The sequence below is a fragment of the Anomalospiza imberbis genome, chromosome 15 (assembly GCF_031753505.1).
Source record: "Anomalospiza imberbis isolate Cuckoo-Finch-1a 21T00152 chromosome 15, ASM3175350v1, whole genome shotgun sequence".
Taxonomy (NCBI): Eukaryota; Metazoa; Chordata; class Aves; order Passeriformes; family Viduidae; genus Anomalospiza; species Anomalospiza imberbis.
In genome coordinates, this window is record NC_089695.1 from 3,430,497 (window position 1) to 3,451,506 (window position 21,010).

General features: G+C 51.7%; 1 protein-coding gene across 1 annotated transcript in view; it reads right to left on the reverse strand.

Annotated features, from left to right (window-relative positions):
- Positions 1-21,010, reverse strand: part of PSD2 (pleckstrin and Sec7 domain containing 2) — a 54,104-nt gene that overhangs the window by 32,275 nt on the left and 819 nt on the right. The window contains exons 2-3 of the mRNA XM_068205560.1: positions 3,331-3,433; positions 778-1,338 (exon numbers count right to left, since the gene is read on the reverse strand). Of these exons, the coding sequence (XP_068061661.1) occupies positions 778-1,274 (497 nt within the window). The 5' untranslated portion in view covers positions 1,275-1,338; positions 3,331-3,433. The remainder of the gene's footprint in view (positions 1-777; positions 1,339-3,330; positions 3,434-21,010) is intronic.

Genomic DNA, 21,010 nt, shown 5'->3' on the forward strand with positions numbered 1-21,010 from the left:
GCACACCAGTGTGAGTGTCCCCCAGTCTGGAGAGTTATCCTGTGAGCCAGGCTGCCAGAAGAGAGGACTCAGGGACTGAGGGACATTGCACATGTTCAGGTTTGTCATAGGCACTTGAGAATTGGATGACACTTGTACCTTTTGTCTCACATTGCTGTTCCTGTCACCCAGGTGCTGGTAACACCTGCCACAGGTGCAGTGGAGAGCAGAGCTCAGGGCCCTGCCCACTTTCAGATACACAGCTGCCACCTGCTAGCCCAGGGACTGCCAGAGCTAGCCATGCTGCCAGGGACTTCCAGGGCACACCAGCCTCCCAGACAAGCCTGGCTCTCCAGCATCCCCAGGCTGTTGTACTTGCCCTAAGTTACCCCAGGTAACTCGGCCATAAGTGCTGCAGTTGAATGTCCAACTTGCAAGTGGGACACCCCCAAAGTGAGCACAGCCAGCTCCTCTCCAGATCCCAAAAGCTTCCCCTTCACTTTAGTAGCTCTGTGAGCAGACACTGGTTCTAATCACAGCTTTCTGCATTTGTAACAGGAAAAAACTGTGTGAGAAGTCCAGAGAGAAAAAAAGAGTAAAAAGTTACACACAGGGAAAAAATGTGCGAGAAGCCCGAAGAGAAACAGGAGTGGAAAGCCACAGTCAGCCATGAGAGCAGCTGCAGCTCCTTAAACTGATGAGTTACACACGGAGCAGAGTAACTCGAACCAAGGAGCCTCGAAAACAACACACACACAAACCAGGACTGAGCCGACCTTCCGGCGGCTCCGCACTCACCCGAACTGCTCCTCTGCCTCGTCAGCACTCAGAGCTTCTGAGGATCCCAGGACGCTGTGCCACCGCTCCTTGCTGAGGGCCCCGCTCGCTGTCTCCAGGCCGGGGGAGCCCCTGTCCCCCAGCTCGGGGCTGCTCCGCCCGGGTGTGTCCCCGTCCTGCGGCCGCTCCCGCCCCGCGGCCAGCGCAGCGTCCACCCCGTTGGCCAGCACTGCCCCGTCCGCACGGCCGCTCTCGCTGGCAGCGCCCGTCCCTTGTCCCTGCTCACTGAGCCTCTCGCCTGGCTCTGTCACCGCTTCCAGATGTTCGTCCCGCTGCTCCCCCTCCGCTCGGGAGGGCTGAGCATCGTGCCGGGGGCTGGCTCTCCCGCTGGCAGGCTCCGCAGGCTGGCTCGGCTGCTCGTCCCCATCGCTGCCGGCCAGCGCGGACGGCTGCGAGCCCGGGGAATGCGGCTCGCACTCATCTGCGGCAGACCACGGCAAGGGGCTGGTCTCGCTCATGTTCCGCTCCTTGTCCCAGCGCTTACGGGATCCCTCCCCGCGCTCAGCTCAGCCTCGCTACTACCTGCAAGGGAAAAGAAAGCACAGCGTGGGCATCGGGAAGGGATGGAAAGGCAGGTTGAAGCCCCCACCCCACCTCACATCCTCAGTGTAAAAGCAGGGAAGGACTATTCTGGTGTTTGGGGCTTTTGAAGGCCCAGTGCTCCTTACTCAGGGCAGTGAGATGGGAGAGGAAAAGCTGTTGTTGTGGTGCTGAGCCACTGGGGCCAGCACCCACCTTTCCTGCTGCTCCCATAACCCCAGAGGGCCCCCGAACAGGGGACATGTCCCATGCAGGCCGATAGTGCCCAGGGCTGGGGACAGCAACGTGGCGTGGCTGCATTTCCCAGACTCGCTGCTGGGATGGTATTCCCTGCCCTCCAGAAAGAGGAGAAATAGGTGAAACAGGCAATAAGTGTGATTTATTCTTTTCTAACTGTTTTAAGCAGCTGTGCTGTGCCAACCTGTGTGATTCTCCCTGCTGAGTTAGCATTTCTGCAGAGCATCTTGCCTGCCAGAGCACCACTTCTCTTTTCCCAACACACAAGTACTGCTGAAGGGTGTCACAAGCTGCCAGCTAAAACTCTGGCAAAAGTGTCCTGATTGAATATTCCCTGGGATGCTCTCTCTGTAGGGCAAGGGAAGGACACTGTTTTGCACTGATAGATGTAGTTTTTTGACAAAAATGTACTTTATAGGCAAATAGACCCATTGAGGCAAAGTCTGCAAGGTCTTAGAAGCACCATCCTGAGCCCCACAGTGCTGTGCAAGCTTTGCTCCATCATAACCTTCCCACAGCTGCAGTCAAGTGCCACCAGAAATTATCTCTTCTGGAAACAGGAGTATTCTGCATGGCACCCAGGCTGAGCCATGTAACAGCTGATTTTGGTTTTAAGCAATATGTGTCTTCATAGATATTTTAAAAATACTATCTGTCTTCATAGGTCTGTTCAGCCTGGAGGAGAGAAAACTCCAGAGAGACCTTAGAGCCTATTCCAGAACCTAAAGGGACTACAAGAGAGCTGGAGAGGGACTTTGATAAGGGCATGAAGTGACAGGACAAGGACAGAAGGCTTCACACTGACAGAAGGCAGGGCTGCATTAGAGATTAGGAAGAAATTTTTCCCTGTGAGGGTGGTAAGGCCCTGGCACAGGGTGCCCAGAGAAGCTGTGGCTGCCCCTGGATCCCTGGAAGTGTCCAAGACCAGGTTGGATGGGACCTGGAGCAACCTGGGATCGTGGAAGGTGTCCCTGCCCATGGCAGGGGGTGGGAGGATAATCTCCGAGGTCCCTTCCAACCCAAACCATTTGGTGATGTGGCTGTGATTCACCTGCACAGGAATCCTGGCTAATCAGTGCCAGCAGGCAGACAGGACTCTGGGGTTTTCCCCCTAACTCAGTTCCTAATTCACATCTGAAGCAGATAACTCAAATTCCCTGCCTCAGTAAGCCATCACCTTTGAGCAGCCAGGAGGGTGTCCTGGTTCAGCCACACACTCTGGGTGCTCTCACTTGCTGAGCTGAAGCTTTCATTAGCAGTAAAATCCCTAATTGCTTGGCCAGGTCAGCTCTTGTTAACAGGGGGTGCAGAACTGCAGCTGCCTCTGCTCTAACAGAGCACCTCTCACTCTGTGGAGATGTCAGCAGCCCCTCCCTGCTGCTCCTTCCTCTGCACCGGAGTAAGGGAGAGGAGGGATTTGGACCCAAACACCCCTCTGTGGCCTGGGTAAGGGCAGATCCACATAGGTACATGCTGAGCTGCTGCTGAGCAGGCCAGATGCCAAGGGGAACCCCAAGTCCTGCCTGACTTTGCTCCCATCCCGCAGCCCAGGCAATCCTGGATCTCAGATCTAGCCCGCTCTCCGTGTCCTGCCCCCACAGCTGGGAGGTGTGACGGGCTGGGGAGTTCAGAGCCCTGCATGGCATGGCTTTGGGGTGAAGCACTCCTTGAGGGCTGCCCATGCCACAGTTTTGAGATGGGGCAGGTCCCTCCTGGAGGCAGTGCTGGCAGTTTTACCTCTTCTCCACGTGCATCCGTGTGCATCCCTCGCTGTCACAGCATGCGCGGCGTCGCCGCACCTAACGCAGCCGGGCGCTCCCGATCCCTGCACGGCCCCTGCCTGCAACAAGGGATCGGAGAAAGTGAGACCCAGGCCAGAGAGGACAGCCCTGCTGGTTCCCTGCCGCTTCTGCTCCTCATCAGGCTGTTTCCCAGACCCATCCTATGGCTCCTTGGCAGAGCACTGCAAGTGCTTTTTCCTCAGCATGCTCTGGTTCTCTGGGGTTTTCAGATATGGCAGTGCAAGAGTATTCCTTACACAGGGCTTCTGATGTCTTTCATTACAACCCCCCCGCCCCCCCACCCCCGCCATCAGCTAAAGTGGAGCAAAGGGACACTGTGGTTGCAGGTTTGAGGAGAAATTTGTCAATGTGAGCCCAGAGAATGTGCAATTTCACCCATCAGATCCACAGAGTGAGATACCTGAGTTTTGGACTGATCCCCCCAACAGCCCCTCCTTAGCCCCACCAAACAAGAGCCATGGTAAAGGTCTTTGAGCTAAATGCAAGCAAATCCAAGCTACCAAAGTGATTGAAGTAGCAACATTTCTCTTTCAGACTGTTTTGCAACAGGGATGGACAGTGAGGTGTCCCCCTGAGGTGACCCAAGGCTGGGGGAGCATGTCAGGTCACCACAGATGGTGTGTCCCCTTCAGGCAGCAGCCTGAGCTCATGGGCCAGACTTGCATGGAGTTGGTGGGGACAGAAAGACAGGCCAGCACTCCTGTGTGCTGCTAGAGGTGGTGGGTGGATCAGGGCCCAGATGTGCCACTGCTTTCCAGTGGTTACAAAGAGCCCATGGAGCAGCTTGGCAGCAGATGTCTGTGTTGAGTCCCTGCAGAGGGATCTGCTTATACCCTCTCTTGAGCTTGCCCTTGCAGGCCTTCAGCTTCATTCTCCACTAGCCTGACAAGAGAAAGGTTGGCCTAGACTTCCTGGATCACCAGCACATCAGCCTTCTGTAGCCCAGAATCCCACCTGCAGGAGCTGAGCCCTCCCAAGGGAGGGCAAAACAAGCCCCTGGGACAGTCCTCAGGTTCACACATGTGTGCCAAGTCTCCTCAGCCTGTTCATCTGCCATCTCAAATTAAGAGGGAAAAGCTGTAAATCTCTTTTCCACCAAATCCAGGAGAGAAAATCAGTCCCAGGCCCTTGGTGTTCCCATGCATTGACAGCAAGGCCAAGCCAACTCAGCATCTTCCAGGAACTTACTTGCAAAAATACCAACACTCTCCTTATCATAAGCACATTGTGATCTCAAAAAATACTGAAAATCTAACATGGGCCAAATTTTTACTTTCTCAGACTGAAGGTATAATACAGACATACAAGACATGCAACGCCAAGCCACTGCTCAAATCTTTGGAGGAATCTTTCCAGCAAAATTTTGCTGGCCTTTTTCTTAATATAAGATGAATAATGTGGGGGGTTTGAGTGAAATGTTTTTAAAACAGACAAAGGGCTTTGAGCTGAAATTCTCCACTTCCCTGCCATCCATCCAAAAACTCCAGTAGGAACCACCCAAGCTGAATTCCAGTCCAATAGTTCAAGCTTGGCACAGTTGTATGCAACCAGAAAACAGGAAACTAAAAGCAGTTAGAAGATGAGCCTGAGTAAGAAATGTTGGCAAACCTTAATAATTGTGGTGTCCCAGCCATCCCTCCTAACTTTAAGTAACTTACATTATTTATATTAAAAGGAAAAAAAAAAACCCACAATGTTTTATTACATATAAACTACTACAGTTGTTAAGCATTATACTACTGTTTCACCCTCTGTGAAGTCTCACTGGAATGTTTGTGGTCTGGAAGGAGTGCTGAGGAATCAATAGTTAAAGCCTTAGTCATGTTCCTCCTTTCCTCCTTGGCCTGTGCTCCTGCTGGAGAAGAGGCACCAGGGAAACCCTGGCAGGATGTGTGCACAGACTGTTGCTGAGCTGGGAAGACCATCAGCTTCAGTGTGACAGCCAGGAGGAGAAATCCAGCCTCTTGCAGCCTCCTGACCCTTGAGACTTGTGTGTCTCCCATTGGATCCCTGCTCCATTGCACACACCTGCTTGGGGGCTGCTGTGTGCACCCAAAGTCTGCAGACAAGCTGAGGGCGTAGCAACCCATGATAAACTCCCAATAAGTCACCAACTACTTGATTTTTGATTGCAGTGGCAGTCACTTGAAGCACACAAAGGTTAGGAGTGGCCGAGGCTTCCCAGAATCTCCAGAGGAACTGCCAGATTGGATTGTGACAGTCTGTTGCTCTGAGCGCAGCTCTTCATGGTGATGCCTTGGACTGGAGTCATGCAGCCAACTCCTGCCACACTCCCAGCTCATCCCGTGTCAGCTGCAGAGGGTCTCTCCCACCCTACAGCTCACCTGCTGCCTCCCCACCCGTGTGGGGAAGGTGGAAGAGCAAAGGGAGGAGCAGACAGGCTGGAAGACAGAGCAAAGGGAGGAGCAGACAAGCTTTTCCACAGCTTGGAAAACCTGGAAGACAAAACAACGGTGGAACAGCTGGTTGCAACTGTCCACATCTGCCTCCAGCAGACAGCTGAAAGGTCACCAGCTCTGGACAAAGCCCAAACCCAGACTCTCAACACTGCTCTGTTTGCTCTGCAAAGTACCAAAGTGCAGTTCAGCCTCTGAAGCTGCCACAGCTTCAACCAGGCTGTGGGGACAGGACACACTGCAGCACTGGGGCAAGGGATTGGGGGGTGTTCAGAGGTCCCTCTGGGCTCCTCTGACTGTCCCAAAGCTGTACAGCCTGGCTGCCTCAGGCTGCAGGCTGACATTCCCTGAGTCCCTCCTCATTTCATTCTGTGTTTGCTTTGCAAAGTGCTCTCTGAAGCAGGTAAGGGCTGAAAAGTGGGATGTGGGTTCCCATCTGTGGATTTTCACAAGTCTTGCCCTTTCTGCAGGCTCAGGCACCGTCTCAAGTGACTGCTCCTTCAATAGGTCCTGGGAATAGGGTGGGCACCCCTTGCATGTCCAGTGTTCCCAGCCTCCCACAAATGTAACTGGGGTTAGCACTCAAAACAGGGTCTGTCAGGGAAAGGGCACATAAGCCAGCCAGGACTGGTCACAGATAATGAACAGATAATGTGGCCCTGCTGAGCTGTAGACAGTTGTTAAGCAGGAGCTCCATGATTTGGAGCAGAGCCACATAAGTAAGGCCACATAAGTAGAAGAACATGGATTCTTGCTAGAAATAAGACATTAATGCTGTAGGAGAGGCTAAGGGAAGCCAAGGCATCCCTGGTCCATGGCTAATCATGGCCTTTCCATCTCCCTCCCAGAACTGGGGCTTGGTGGGAGAGATGAGACAGATGCTGAAGGGACTTAGGATCCCATCCCTGTGGCCCTGAAGGGACTGAGGATCCCATCTCATGCTGCCCTGGTTTGCAGGCCACGCTCAACAAGCCAATATCTATTACCTTCATTTATCAGAATTCCACAGCACCAGCTTATCACTGAGTGAGTTTCCAGTGCCACAGGATACCAATTCAGGACAGCCACTCACTCCCTGCTCCAGCCCCACTCTGCCCCAGCTCCTGCACAGCCCCTGGACCAGGAGGAGACAGGGCAGGGCTGGCTGGGAGGGAAGGAGAGCAGATATACCCCAGCATCTGCTTTGGGATGATGCTGGATTTGCAGCAGGGCCAGCTAAGCTGGGCTGGCATCCACTGCAGGGAAGCACTGGTCCCGAAGAGGCTGGGCAGAGATGCAGCAAAGTTTGCCCTGATTTTGTGAGGGGTTGGAAACCACACAGCAGCTCTTTCAGGGACTGGCTCTGGAAGTGTCCCAGCTTTTGTCGAAGCTGAATGGCTGGTGGGAAATGATTTATTTTTAATTTTCTTTCCTGCATTAGGAACTGGAAAGGCTCCCGCTTCAGTTTTGTGTAACCACTTGGCTGCTGGGACACAGGAAGGCTTGGAGAAGAATCCTGCTGCTTAGTCAAGCATGAGCTTTTCCTCAAGTTCATGCTGAGCTGGGCTGCTTCCTGAAGCAGCCTTCCTTCTCCTTGCTGCTCTGCATCCTGTTCCCTCTGGCTTAGTGAAGACAGAATCATGGAATGGTTTGGGTTGGAAGTGATGTTGAACTTCTTGGGCTAAAATGCCTATAGTGACATCCTTTGCTGTGACGGACCATGTGCTCCGAGCTCCTGTCCCCTGTGAGCAGGAATGGAATGTGCCCAGCAGCCATTTGATGTCCAGGCTGTAGATCCCATCCACAGCGTGGCTGCAGGACAGGGATGGATGTGCTTTTATGACCTGACTTACCAGTGATTTTATAAAAGGCAGGTGTCACACATTACCCTGCACATGGGCACGGTCAGGGCTCTTTGAGGAGACAATCCTGTAGAGACATGGAGAGATCACAGCCATGGTTCTTCTTTTTGAAGCACATTTCTTCCTTCTTATGTCTCTGCTTTGACCTCTGCCCTTTCAACATGGCTGAAAATAAAGACCTTCTACCATTCTCATTGTGAAAATCTTCATTTTCCCCCCACGGGCTTGTTTTTTATATGATTTTGAAGACTTCATTATCATTCTCAGCCTCTCCTCTCCAGATTGTAGACCCTGCCTTCTTAGCCTGTTCTCAGAAGACAGCTTCTCCACCCCTTTGAGTATTTTGCCTACCTTTTTCTGGATTTTCTCTAATTCTTTTACTTCTATCACTCTGTTACAGCCTGAACACAGGGAAAGCAGCATTGCATAGTGTACTGAAGATGTGGGCACACCAAAGATTTATGCAGCACCAAACTGCTCTGTACATCACCCCCTGCTCTGTACAGGAGTCCCTCCCTGATGACACCAAGTTCTAAGTCACCTGCAGCATTCCTGCATGCTGTAAGGGGCAGGGCTGGGCTGAGCCCTCAGCCACACACTGATGCCAGAGTTACACTTCACAGAGCTCCTGGAGCACTGGTGGTCATTGCTCATGGGCAATATGCTGTCCCAGTGGTTTCCATCCATCTCTGCTGCAAACTGCAGGTCCTACATCCTTCACTTCCAATATGGAAAAGAGGCTGTGGATAAAACATATCCCACAGACTAAAATAAACCAGCTACATGCTAAAAAAAGAGCCTTTGGGTAATCAGAAATCACTGTGCATGGAACATACTTTTTCTTGAAACCAAATCCTACAGCTCCTTATTCTGAATTTTTATTAGAGTCCCCAGAGCAATTAGGACACATTGAGATCCAAATGACTCCTGCTAAGCTTCATCTTGGGGAAGCAGCAGCAGCTTTTTGCTTACGGGAAACAATAAAGCTGAGTCTTAAAAATCTTAGCAGCTTTCCTGTTTGCACTCTTTTGCAGTTATTAAAACTGGGAAAAATAAAATAATATGTTTAGTATTTTTTATGTGTTCCTTTCCTCATACTGACACCTTGGCTGGGCAGCACTTGGTGCACTGAGCCTTCCCCTCCAGCCCTGGGTGTGCAAACCTTACTGCTCCCTTCACAGGGGAAACAGAATCGTGATCTCAAGCCTGTGAAAAGGGGTGAAAGCCTGGACTGCATCCAGCTCTGGGCTTCTCAGGACAGGAGGAACCTGGGGCTCCTGGAGCAGGTCCAGTGGAGGCTGCAGAGCTGAGCAAGGGCCTGGAGCATCTCGGTGCCCAGGAAAGGCTGAGGGAGCTGGGGCTGCTCAGCCTGGAGAGGAGCCCCAGCGAGAGGGGCCTCAGCCCTGGGTGTCCCTGTGTCCCCCTGTCTGTCCCTGCATCCCCATCTGTCCCTATGTCCCTCTGTCTGTCCCTGTGTCCCCCTGTCTGTCCCTCTGTCCCCTGTCTGTCCCTGTGTCCCTGTGTCCCCTGTCTGTCCCTGTATCTCCCTGTGTCCCCTGTGTCCCCTGTGTGTCCCTGTGTGTCCCTGTGTCCCCTGTGTGTCCCTGTGTCCCCTGTCTGTCCCTGTGTGTCCCTGTGTCACCTGTCTGTCCCTGTGTCCCCTGTGTGTCCCTGTGTCCCTGTGTCCCTGTGTGTCCCTGTGTCCCTGTGTCCCCTGTCTGTCCCTGTGTCCCCCTGTGTGTCCCTGTGTGTCCCTGTGTGTCCCTGTGTCCCCTGTCTGTCCCTGTGTGTCCCTGTGTCCCTGTCTGTTCCTATGTCCCCTGTCTGTCCCTGTCTGTCCCTGTGTGTCCCTGTGTGTCCCCTGTCTGTCCCCGTGTCCCCTGTCTGTCCCTGTGTGTCCCTGTGTCTCCTGTCTGTCCCTGTGTGTCCCCGTGTCCCTGTGTCCCCGTGTGCAGAGGGCAGAGCAGGCCCAGGCTCTGCTCCAGGCCCAGCGACGGCCCCAGAGCCCCGGGCAGGGCCTGAGCCCAGGAGCTGCCCCTGCCCAGGAGGCAGAACTCCTGCCCTGGGCAGTGCCAGCCCTGGGCAGATGGAGCAGAGGCTGTGGGGTGTCCCTGCCTGGGGACATTGCAGGGCTGTGAGCACACCCTGCTGTGCCCTGAGCTCTGGGATGGCGCTGCTGGAGCACGGAGGTGGCACCAGGGGAGCCCCTGTGGACCCTTCCAACCTTCCCTAATGTGTGGTTCCGTGGTTCTGTGACTGCACCCTCACTTTACATCTTGGTGACATGGTAGGAGTCACTTAAGCCTCCACAAAAAATGGGCCAAAGCACAGGGACAATGAGCTGATGGGTCTCCCAGGAGAAGTGTGATCTTGAGGCAGAAGGTCCAGGATGTGGATGAACATGGACCTAAATGTTCTTGTTCCATGTTCCAGCATGTCAGGTCTGGAATCTTCCTGGAATAGGCTCCTCTCAAATCCCAGGGCCTCTCAGCTTGACTGTGGGAGGACAACGATCCTGCTGCAGTCAGTGGGGTCTGATCCTCCCTCCTGCAGAAGCAAACCCTGACCCCCTTGGAGACCTTGCAGGGCTCCCTGTGGATTGCTCCTGCAGAAACCCACTGCAATCCACAGGAATCCTCCTGTGGCTCAGAGAGAACCAGGAGCGTCCAGAGAGGGAATAGCAGAGGAGGGCAAATTTTATTGCATCCTGGGGGAAGGAGGAGAAGGGCAGCTCTCAAGGGATGTTGTTCCTGCCACTCCAACACAATGCTCCCCACTCAGTGGGTCTGGCCAAGGAGGTTGTTTGCTGCAGGAGCCCACGGCACAGATCTCAAGCCTGCAGCTGTAAAAGGATCACAGGAACACCAAAGGATCCTAGCCAGCTCTTTCCTGGCATGGGAGAAAAAGTGGAGAAAAGGGGCAGAGGCCTTTTGTGCCCTGGCAGCCCACGTTCAGGCAGCTCCCAGAGCTCAGAGAAGAGCTTGAGAGCAGGATGCCTGTTCTGGGTAATAGTTAAGTCCCAGTGGCTCCAGCCTTGCCCTTGTGCAGAACAAACAGCTTGTAATCAGTCCATGCTGGGTTGAGTCCAACTCAAGACAGGAGTTTTCAGGGTTTGTAGGCTCAGGTCAGAGTTGGCTCCATCCTCACCTGTGCCTGTCTGCTCTGGTGCTCACCTTCTCTGGAAGGAGAGTTTATCGTTTGATTATCTATATGGTTGGGGTTTTTTTATATACAACCGTGCTGTTTATGGGGCCTTTCCACTCAGTTCTGTGCAGCATCGTAATTGAATTCATTAAAACCCAGCTTTCCCCACAGCCAGGGTTACCTTCCATAAAAATCCACAAGAGTTGCAACTGCTTCTCATAACCCATAAATGGAAACAGTTTCTTCCCCTCTTTCCCTCCCTTTGCTTGATCCTCCTTCCCCACATTCTCCCAGTACCCAAAATAATAAAACAGGGCTTGCAGCTGACTCAGACCCCAGAAAAGGAAATTCCTGCCATGCTGTCTGTCTACACTAAACCCATGCACCGCCTCGCTGCAAGATCTCAGGAGGCAGCAGGCGAGCCCATCCTGCTTGTCCCCTGGGAGAAACATCCAGAGGGATGGAGATCAGTACTGCAGAATGAAAGGGAGTTTTGGAAGGGAGGCAAACTCCGTTCACACTCCAACACATCCATAAACCTTGGAGATGAGGACCAGTAACACATCAGACTTTGACGGGGATCCTCTGACCACAGAAGCTGGTAGGCAATGTGTGCAGACAGATGGCTCCAGCCCACAGGAAGTGGGGACCAGCAGCTCTGTGAGTCCAGAATGTGCAGAGATGGCTGGGCACTGGCTCTGAGCTCCTTGGGAGCCCAGTGTGACCCAGAGAGCAGGGAGGAAGGTCTTCCTGAGCAACTCCCAAACCTGTCAGGAGAGGAGGATGACAGCAAACAGACTTTTGTGGGTGCTGACATTAGAGAAAGCTGGTTTGGAGCCAGCTGATGGTGTCCAAAGCTGACATCCAGCAACCTGCAACAGCAGAAAACTCCTCACTCATCAGTGAGAGTGTGAAATCTCCCATTCTCTCCACACAGCACTTCTTCATCCACAGGGAAGCACAGGAACAACCTGCTGGCATTAGTGTGAGTGAGAAAGCCACTCTGGAAGCTGGAGGATGAAGGAGGGGATCCTCCTTTGAGAAAGAGAACAGCAAGCATTGTGGATGTCATTACATACATCTACAGATGTCTCCAAAGTTCTGCATTTCCACCCTGGACCACCTCCAGGTAAAAAGGAATAACTTCAGTCTCTGTGAGGAGGGTCACCAGGCTCCCTTGGCAGAGAGGAATGGTCCTTGTTTTGCCCAGCAGAGACTCAGCCCTGCTCTCCAAAGAGCTCTCCCTGCCCCTCAGTTAAGCATGATTTCTGCTTGCCAGCACAGCTCTGTGCACACATCACGATGGCCCCTACATCCTCCAGAGAAACACCTGCTTCAAGACTCTTGGATGCTCCTGAGTGTCACCATGTCAGCCTTGCAATGCCAGCTGGCCTCCAAGCCAGGAGCACTGGTACAAGGCACCCAAGGACAGGCAGCAGGGACTTGACTGCTGAAGATGTTTGAGTCCAGAAAAGGCTGTTGGAGAGTCCAGATAGGACTAATTGCTCTGACTGATTTCAGCAGAAACACGGGATCAACCAGTGTCCACTTTGGACCTGAGGCGAGTCATCCATCTGTGAGGGGAACAGCTGGGTAACTGTCACACCAGGGAGGACTTTCTATTTTCATCTCAGTGAAGGAAAGGAAAGGAAGAGCAGCTTCCCTCACCCAAATCAGACTGAGATGCACTTATTTGGCTTGAAAACACAGACTCAGCCAAGATTTGCTGACAGCCAACAGGGCTGAAACTTCCCTGCCTGAAATTAGAGGGTGTTAGGGCACGAAACGTGACAATTCCACTAAAGTCAGCAGCTCCACTTGGGCATAAAGCTGTCTGCCCAGAGAACCTGCAGGGAACAGCCTGAGAACGTGAGATCTAACATGAAGGGACTTTAATACGTCACCAGGACCAAATCAAGACATTTGAGAGGCAAAGTGGAGAGAGGAAGCCACTACAGGGGAACAGACAGGACAATGCTGTAGGAAAACCACTGCTCTCAGACTAGGATGTGAACATCAGCCCTTTTCCTAGTGAATACTTCACCCATAAGCTCACCTCAGCAGGCAGGTTTAGCCCAAAATTTCCACTTTTCCTTTCAAAACTGCAGCAAATGTTCCTATAAAAGAAGTGTGGGCCAAGTAAATCTTTCCAAGGCAAACAAATGAACACTGACCTTCTGAAAACTGCCGGTTAGCTGTAGAAAACCAAGGTAGGATGAACAATTCATCATTCTTCCATGTTGGAGGAGTCTCTCACTCATTCTGTTCTCTGGAAAGGGTGTCCCTTTTGCAGGTAGCATGACCACTCTTTCCTTTCTCCAGCATCTTTCACTGAAGGAAAAATAGTCTGGGGCACACCTACATTTTTGATGGGTCCATCACATCTGTGCTGTCTGCTCAGGCTCCCAGGCTGCAGTCAGCAGGGTGTAGAAATGGCAGAAAATATAATTGCTTTTTTTTTCTGACAACTTACAGGCCAGGATGGAATCACTGAAGGAAAAGTGGGATTTCACTGCTCTATTAGGATGTGTTGAGTTATCATTATCTTTAACACGGCACAGGAGATGCTGCTCAGACCTTGGGTATATCAGAACTTGCTTGAATACATGGAAAAGCACTTTGACTGAGAGTCAGCTCACCCAAATGTAGACATCTCCAGCTGAGCTCAGCCCCCAGGGTTCAGAGTCAGCAGAAAGGCTGTGTCTGATCTGCATCAGAAGTTTTTGTTACAGCAGAAGAATTCACTCAGCTGTTCTCTGCCCCCCAGCCTGGGACAGAAGCCCCAGCTCTGATGCTTCTGCTGCAAACACCCACATGAAAAACACGGGGCTGCTGCCCAGCTCTGCTGAACATATTCGGGCTGCAAATGCTTCCACAGGAACATCTGACTGTGACATGGCCAGATCTGGCCTCCCTAAGCACGAATGCCTCTGAGCAACCTGAAATGTTGAAGCTGACTTGCTTTGAAAACACAGCAAGTTGCCCAGAAAGTGCAAGTGAAACCCTGGTGGAGCCATTTTGCAGTTCCTGTGCACAGGCTGGATCTGCCCTTAATGGATGTGCTGGATAACCATGGTGAGAGCAGCGGGATTTCCCTGAGGAAGGACTCTAACAGGCACACTCCTAGACTGATGTAAAGGTGCTTTATAGGGACAAGGATGCTGCTTCTCCTCAGGGGAATTACAAAAAGCTCATCAGGATGATGTAATTGCACCAGGACAGTGTTTTAACCATACCTGCTCTGGACCAAAAGGCTCTCCCGACCTCTGAGACGCCCTGCACTAGGTTTTGTGGCAAGGGTAGAGCAGAGCTGCTACACCAGCCTGCAGTAGGGTCATTGTGCCTCTCAGCAGACTCTTTTAGGTGTTCTCAGGACTCTCCTCCTGCTCCTTAGACATCATTACATTTGGGCATCAGACAGTGACTTTGGAAACTGATGAATTACGTGCTGGTCTGAGACTTTACTGAAGCACAGAGAGGCCAGAGGGGCCTGCCAGAAATAAGTATGCTGTAAAGATGAAAGAGGTTCAGGAGCTGAGTGCTGCTCAGCCTGGTGCAGCCAGTGACCCAATGACACAGTGGCACACGAGGAGTGGCAGCCGGGTTTGCTGCAGGGGACAAGTGTGCAAACTGCAGTCGTGTGCAGTTGACACTGGGAATCTCTGATTCCCAGATGACACTGGGAATCTCTGATTGTTAAAGTGTGCAGAATCAAAGGGACAGTGTCCCCACAAGGTGCACTCCTTGCAGTTTGCTGTTGTCTGGAGAGCAGTGGATTTCCTGCTCTTCTGCTTTCAGGAAATCTCCAGCTCACAAAGCACAGGCTTCTGCTACAGAACCATTCCCTTCATCTACCAGGTACTGCTGGAATTTTGTGGCCACTTTTCTGCTCCCCTGCTCTGATGGCAGTAATAGTAACACATCTGCATTTTAGGTGTTGCTATCAAGCTGTGATCGTGCTGTGATCTTGCTGTGATCCTGCACACCCAAACCTCCTGCCTTTCACCTGAGCTTGTTACTCTGCTCCTGGTTCCCAGACAGCTCTGGATCAACATTCCCACCAGGCATTTTGGAATCACCTCCTCTTGGACTTACCCCAGCTCTCACAGCAGGGGCTCACAAGAAATCCTGAACCTCTGCACACTGAACTCTCCCCATTCTTGCATGGAAAAATGAAAAGACTCTGGAGGAAGCCTGTAAGGACAAAAGGAGGTAGGTCCAAAAGTCTGGGATAAAAATCTCTTGCTCTTTCCAGACAGTCTTATGGTTTGGGGTGAGGGATAATGCCCTCCCTGGTGTCCCATGGCTCCTGCAGAGGCAGGTCCCAGCTGTGCATGCAGCAAACACCCTCTCACCATGCTGGGCTCTAAGGATCACCTACAGGAGAGGCACCTTCTCAGACAGGGGGGGACAGGATGGGCTCCAGTGCCACACACCTGTCCCACCAGCCCCTAGAAAAGCCACCAAAGGAAACTGCCTCAGCTGCTGCAGTAAATTAATTCTCTCTACTTCTGTTAGGAAAAACAACTCGGTGATTATCTGCTGCCTCAGTTTCCACACCCATGCATGGAGAAAGCTGCCTCCTGGGTTCTGGGGAAGATGGAGGGATTTCATGTTGAGAGAATACCAAGAGACCTGAATAAACTGCCTTGAAAGGACACTCCATGACCTTTCCTGGAAAGGCAGGTTAACACTACCAGCTGCAGGCAGGCAGCTCCTGTTTCCAAGCTCAGGACTCAGGTGAGGAGTGGCTTGAATAGCTGCCCTTGCCTGTTGCTGCTAACTTAGGAGGCAAAACCTAAATACTCATTAAGGCAGCACTTGGCAGAAACCCCATCCTCAATTACAAAAATCAATTCATTTTTTTTTATGAGTCTGAAGCCTTTGGGGCCTTATAATCTAATTAAATAAAGCTTTCTCACTTTCCTCTTGCCTGCTCCCCTAGCTTCTGTTGTACCAGTAAAGACAAATATATATTTTTAATTTAGCAGAATTCCTCTGCATCGTGTATTCCCTTCTGGCCAGAAACCCCTTCTGTTTCCCCCGTGCCTGTGTCCTGCCTGGGCAGGCTGCATCCACAGCCTGCTTGCTTTTGTTCCTAGGAAGTGCTAAAGCTCCAGGGTCCCAGTTCTCCTCCATCCACTCCCACAGGCTGGGTACCAGTGCCTGTTTGAAGAGCAAATGTGCGGAATCTGGGAAGGAGCAGAGCCCCACACAAGGTGAGCTCAGCGTTGGGAGTGGTGCCTCACGTCACACTGAGGGCAGGACTCATCCAAGGCTGCCAGCTCTGTCTTCCATGGAATACCCTGAGTTGGAAGGGACTCACAAGGATCATCTAGTCGAGCTCCTGGCCCTGTACAGGACAGCCCAGCAATCCCACCCTGTGCCTGAGAGTGTTGCCCAAACGCTCCTTGAACTGCCAGGATGTGTGGTGAGGAGATGCTGCTTTAGGACATGCAATGGGGAGAGGCTGTGGGTGACCTGGAGAAGGTGCCACAGGATCCCCAAATGGTTTGGTTGGAAAGGACCTTAACGATCACCTCAAAGCCCTGCCATGGGCAGGGTCACCTTCCACTAGAGCAGGGCCTTCCTCTCTTCCTGTGTCCAGCACCAGCAAGTGGCCGTGCACAGAGTGGGCAGAGATCTCTGTGAGCGTGCCCAGGCCCTGCTGTGGAGGAGGATGCAGTCAGCAGGTGCTGCTCTCTACATGGCAGCACCTGATGTTTCCCTGAGCTGGCCTCAGACCACCCAATTCTGGATCAGGTCCTGGAAGAAGACTGGAAGGTACCACAGGGAACTCCCTCTCCACCTCTATGAGGCTTTTGCCCAGAACTGTGTGAATTTTTTTTGGAAAAATTGTTCACTTAATTGTTCACTTGCTGAAAATTGCAATTATATGTCATCTAGACCTTACCTAGAGTTGTGATGCACTTGTACTGAAAACACTGAAGAGCTGGATTAAAAAAAAAAAAAAAAAAAAAAAAAAAGTTGCAAGAACTGAGCTTTATGCCTTGACTTTGGAGCATGTAAGCAAATCCAGAAAACAAAAAAATGCAACCCTTCAATTGAGTTTGGTATCACAGCATTTCCCTACTATCTTACAATTTTTTAAAGGTTTAAAATAAAATTATATTTGGGTCAAATTTGTTTTTCCATATCAAGAAAATAATAGAGAGACAGACAACTGCACATGGGGGAGGAGAAGCCAGAGAGGAGGCTGAGCTCATGTTATTTTCCCTGGGCTTTTCAGTACGGTTGGTGAACCGTGAGCGTATCAGGCACTGGGGTCTGATGTCAGTTTTCCTGCTTGATGTTGATGAGGAGAACTCAGAGGCACATGCTCTAACCCTCAGAAAAGGGACACCACTGGGATTTCTCTCCTAGGTTTTGTCTTTTGAGGGGATATTCAGTTCTCCATCCCAGGGCCACAGCAAGGCCACAGAGACAGGGGAGCTCAGCTGCATCGCCTGGAGGGAGACAAGGATGGGCAGTGACTGCACAAGACACCAAATCCAGCTGCGAGCCCCCAGCCCAGCAAACACTTCATCCTGAAGGTCACAGAGCAGCCCTGTCCCCAGCATGTCCCTGCCACCATCACAGCACATGGAAAGCTCCCAGAGACACTGGGGGCCTCTGCAGTGTGGAGGTGTCAGAGATGGAGAGCAGGAGACACAAAACCAGTGCCAGACTGGGGCTTTGGGAGATTATCCTTGGAACCAGACCATGTCCCATGCTGTAGAGGAAGGCAGAAAATCCTGGGATGAATCCATCCTGCTTAGAAGGAAGCATTGCCCCTTCCCTGCTCCTGTTGAGGTGTCACAGCAGCCACCAATGTCAGGGCATCCCATCAGCACTACCTTTTCTGGCAGCCATCCAGCATGTCTCAGAGAAGAAGAGGACATAGCAGAAGATGAGGCAAGGCTGGTGGCACCACAGAGGTGACACCCTGAGCAGCTCCCATGGCACCCCTCAGAGTGGTGCTGGGAAGATCCCTTCAGGTGTGGTCTCCTCTTTTGGGACCCAGTGTGAGCTCAGCTCCTGGCCAGGACATGGGGACATGGGGATGTGGGGACAGTTCCTTCAAGAAACCTGACAGCTGACAGCCTCAGCCACCTGCCAGCCCTGCCTCTTCCACAGGCCCTTCAAAACCACAGAGCTGAGAACCCATGAGGGGAGTGAGATGATGAGAAGGTGGCAGAGGAAGGATTGGAGGAAATGTGAGCAGTGGTGGTGAAGAGGTAGGTGACAAGCCATGTGCCCAGTGCCAGGCTGAGGCCCAGAGCCCAGAAAAAGCATGGAGAGCACAAGAAGGAGCTTGGGCTCAGCTGCAGAATCTCTGCTGAGGCTGCCTGCAGCTCCTTACTCCCTCTGGCCCTGCCTGGTGCAAGTGAGGGAGCACTGGGCCTGATCCAGTGATGGGCATTGTTTGCTCTAGAGGAATCACCAGTGTCCCCACCTTGGAGCTGAGCAAGGGTCAGGACTGTGGACTGCAGGGAAGGACCTGCCCAAGCATCTCAGCCACTCCTGCAGCTCCCGCAGGAGCACAGAGGACAGCAGTGAGGACAAAGGGAGAGGTGGTTACCACAAGCCTCCTGTGCAGAATCTACCCCTGAGCCACTCCTATGGCTCCATCCAGCCACTGAGAGCCTGGATGCACTGAGCCTCCCATGGATCCTGTCCCAGCACATCCCTGGGAAAGGCATTTTCCAGGGGAAATGGGCATTTTCCTGCCAAAAGGGCAAGGAGGATGATTTCACCTCCAGCAAATCTCGCAAAGAGGTGTGTCCACAGCAGAGACTGTCAGGTAGCAGAGCAAGCAGCACCCACAAAGGATGTGGCCACTTCCACCAGGAGATCACCCACTCCAGGGACTGCTCACACTCAACCTCCAAGGAAGTTTTCCCTCAGCAGGAATCGCTGTGCCCATAGCCAGCACCTTGCTGGCAGCAGCCACAGCTCCCTCCCAGCCCAGGGACCATCCTCCTGGCAACTCCACCGACCTCTGCGAGTCAGCAGGGCCACACAGAGATGCCTGTATGTGAATTGAACAGGGAATCCATTTCCTACTGGCAACAAGGACCAGCTCCAGCTTTGTGCAGAACCACAGACACCACATGGGGCAACTTCAGATTTCAAAGGAGACTTTTCACTTGAGTTGCTTTGACATGGTGGCCTGACATACCCAGCACTGTGTGCCTCAGGACAGGCACAGAACACACAAACTCATGGCACGGAAGCTTGTGGAACTGCTGGATGCTGGGAACTTCATTGCTGGGAAAACCCATGGAGGAAGAGGACAAAAAGGTGTTGGATGGTGGGATTGAGAGCAGAGAAGTGATGGTACTCTGGGTTGAAGTCCAGGAGAACAATTCAGGGTATTTCAGCAGGGAGATAAGAGGTGAGAAGCACCAGTAGGGAGAGCAGAAAGCCAAGACACCTGCGAGGGCTTCATGTGAAGAGCCACATGATGGGCCACGCAAGGAGGACAGCCTGAGGTCAGAAAAGCAAATCCTCATCTTGGGCGCCTCAAAAACTGGTCTGAAAGTGCTTGAGTCCCTCTTGCCACCCTCTGTGGAGCGCTCATGAGTGGCCCCAGCAAACACACCCACCTGGTCTCCATGAGCTGGAGTTCCTGCTCCCCATCACCACCTCCCCCGTGCTAGCAGGACACTGAACAGGCCTGGTGGTCACACAGAGGTTTTTCCTGGCAGAGCTCCTGTGTCCCCTGCCCAACACTGCCATTGTCACCTTGGCAAAGTCATTTAACCATGCCAAGCCTCAGTTTCCCCAGGTAATAATCCAGCCACATCCTAGGGTGGGCTGAAGAGTGATAAGGTGCTGAGACAGGAGGGAACTCAGTATTAATGCAGAACTACTTGGCTTCAGCCTCACACTCGTAAAGGGATCTCCAGGGAAAACTACCCACTTCAACTCCACTTGTGCCGAACTTTTAGGGGGAAAAAAGGCACAGAATGAGAACCATCCATTTTGTGAATTAGCCATCTCTCTGACTGCCCCTCTGGACTCGGCCACCCACTTTCAGACTTTATCCATTGTTTGCTTGGACTTGTACAGGAAAAATCACATTAAAGAAAATCCTAGTTGAATCACAGACTTTGGAACAGTTGCAATGGACAATTTGACAAGGACATGGAGATTTAGCATTTTTTTAAAGCAAAAATATCTAATTATAATATGCTCCACTCCTGGCTAAAAACATTATCTACTGGCATGGGGGGAATTAAAGCCATAATGCCAGCTACTATAATGTAGGCCTGGAACTCCATGCAAATATTATCCTGATCCAAGAGCTACAAAGCTCTGTTTATCCTAGTAATTAATTCTGTCTTATGTTTAGTGATACAATTACAGAAACGCTGCCATTCTGATGGGCTTGCTTCCACCAGTGCCTTTTACTATATTTACATGCCCACAATAGGCTTGGTCTCACAGAAAAGGGTGAAATTGCATTTATGGAGACAATGCCACATGCATTCCCAAAGCATTTTAGAGATGTAAAGTTAGGCTCCAAATTGCACATTTATTGTGTGAACACACAATGAGCTTAGATTAAATATTGACTAAAGCCAGCCTAACACCCAAAATAATGAAGATGAGCACAATAGTGTGATTTACTCCCAGGCACTAGAGAAATACACATCTGTAACATATAACATGCCCTTCCCACAGATATACTCTTTGTATTCTAGCTAGCCTTGGGCAGGAAAATTTCATTCTCATAAATTATGGATTTTCTTTCCCAACTGCCAACACATCCATATTACCAGTTGCAAAGCAAACAAATATAATAATAAAAAATAATAATTAAAAAAGCCATTCCCCTCACACAGTGATGAGCAGGTGACTGGCTCCTTGAATCCTCAAAGTTGAGGCAGCAAAATGGAAGATAAACATGGCTAAAACCAGAGCATCCTTTCCCTTTTGTCCCCCAAGGTGTGGGAGCCAGCAGGGAGGTGTGGACATGGCAGGTATCCTTTCAGAAAGTACTCCCAGCCCTAGCTGTGTTCAGAAAACTATCTGTCCTTCTCACGCCTTCCTCCTCCCCAGACTTGTGGAAGAAATTCAGGGAGACGCAGACGTTAATAGAACAATTATGATAATAACCCAGTGCTGAGTGGGGGTAACACACACCCTTCCCAGCAGCTCGACCTCTAAATCCTCTAATACGGCACCGCTTCATTCAAGATTAAAA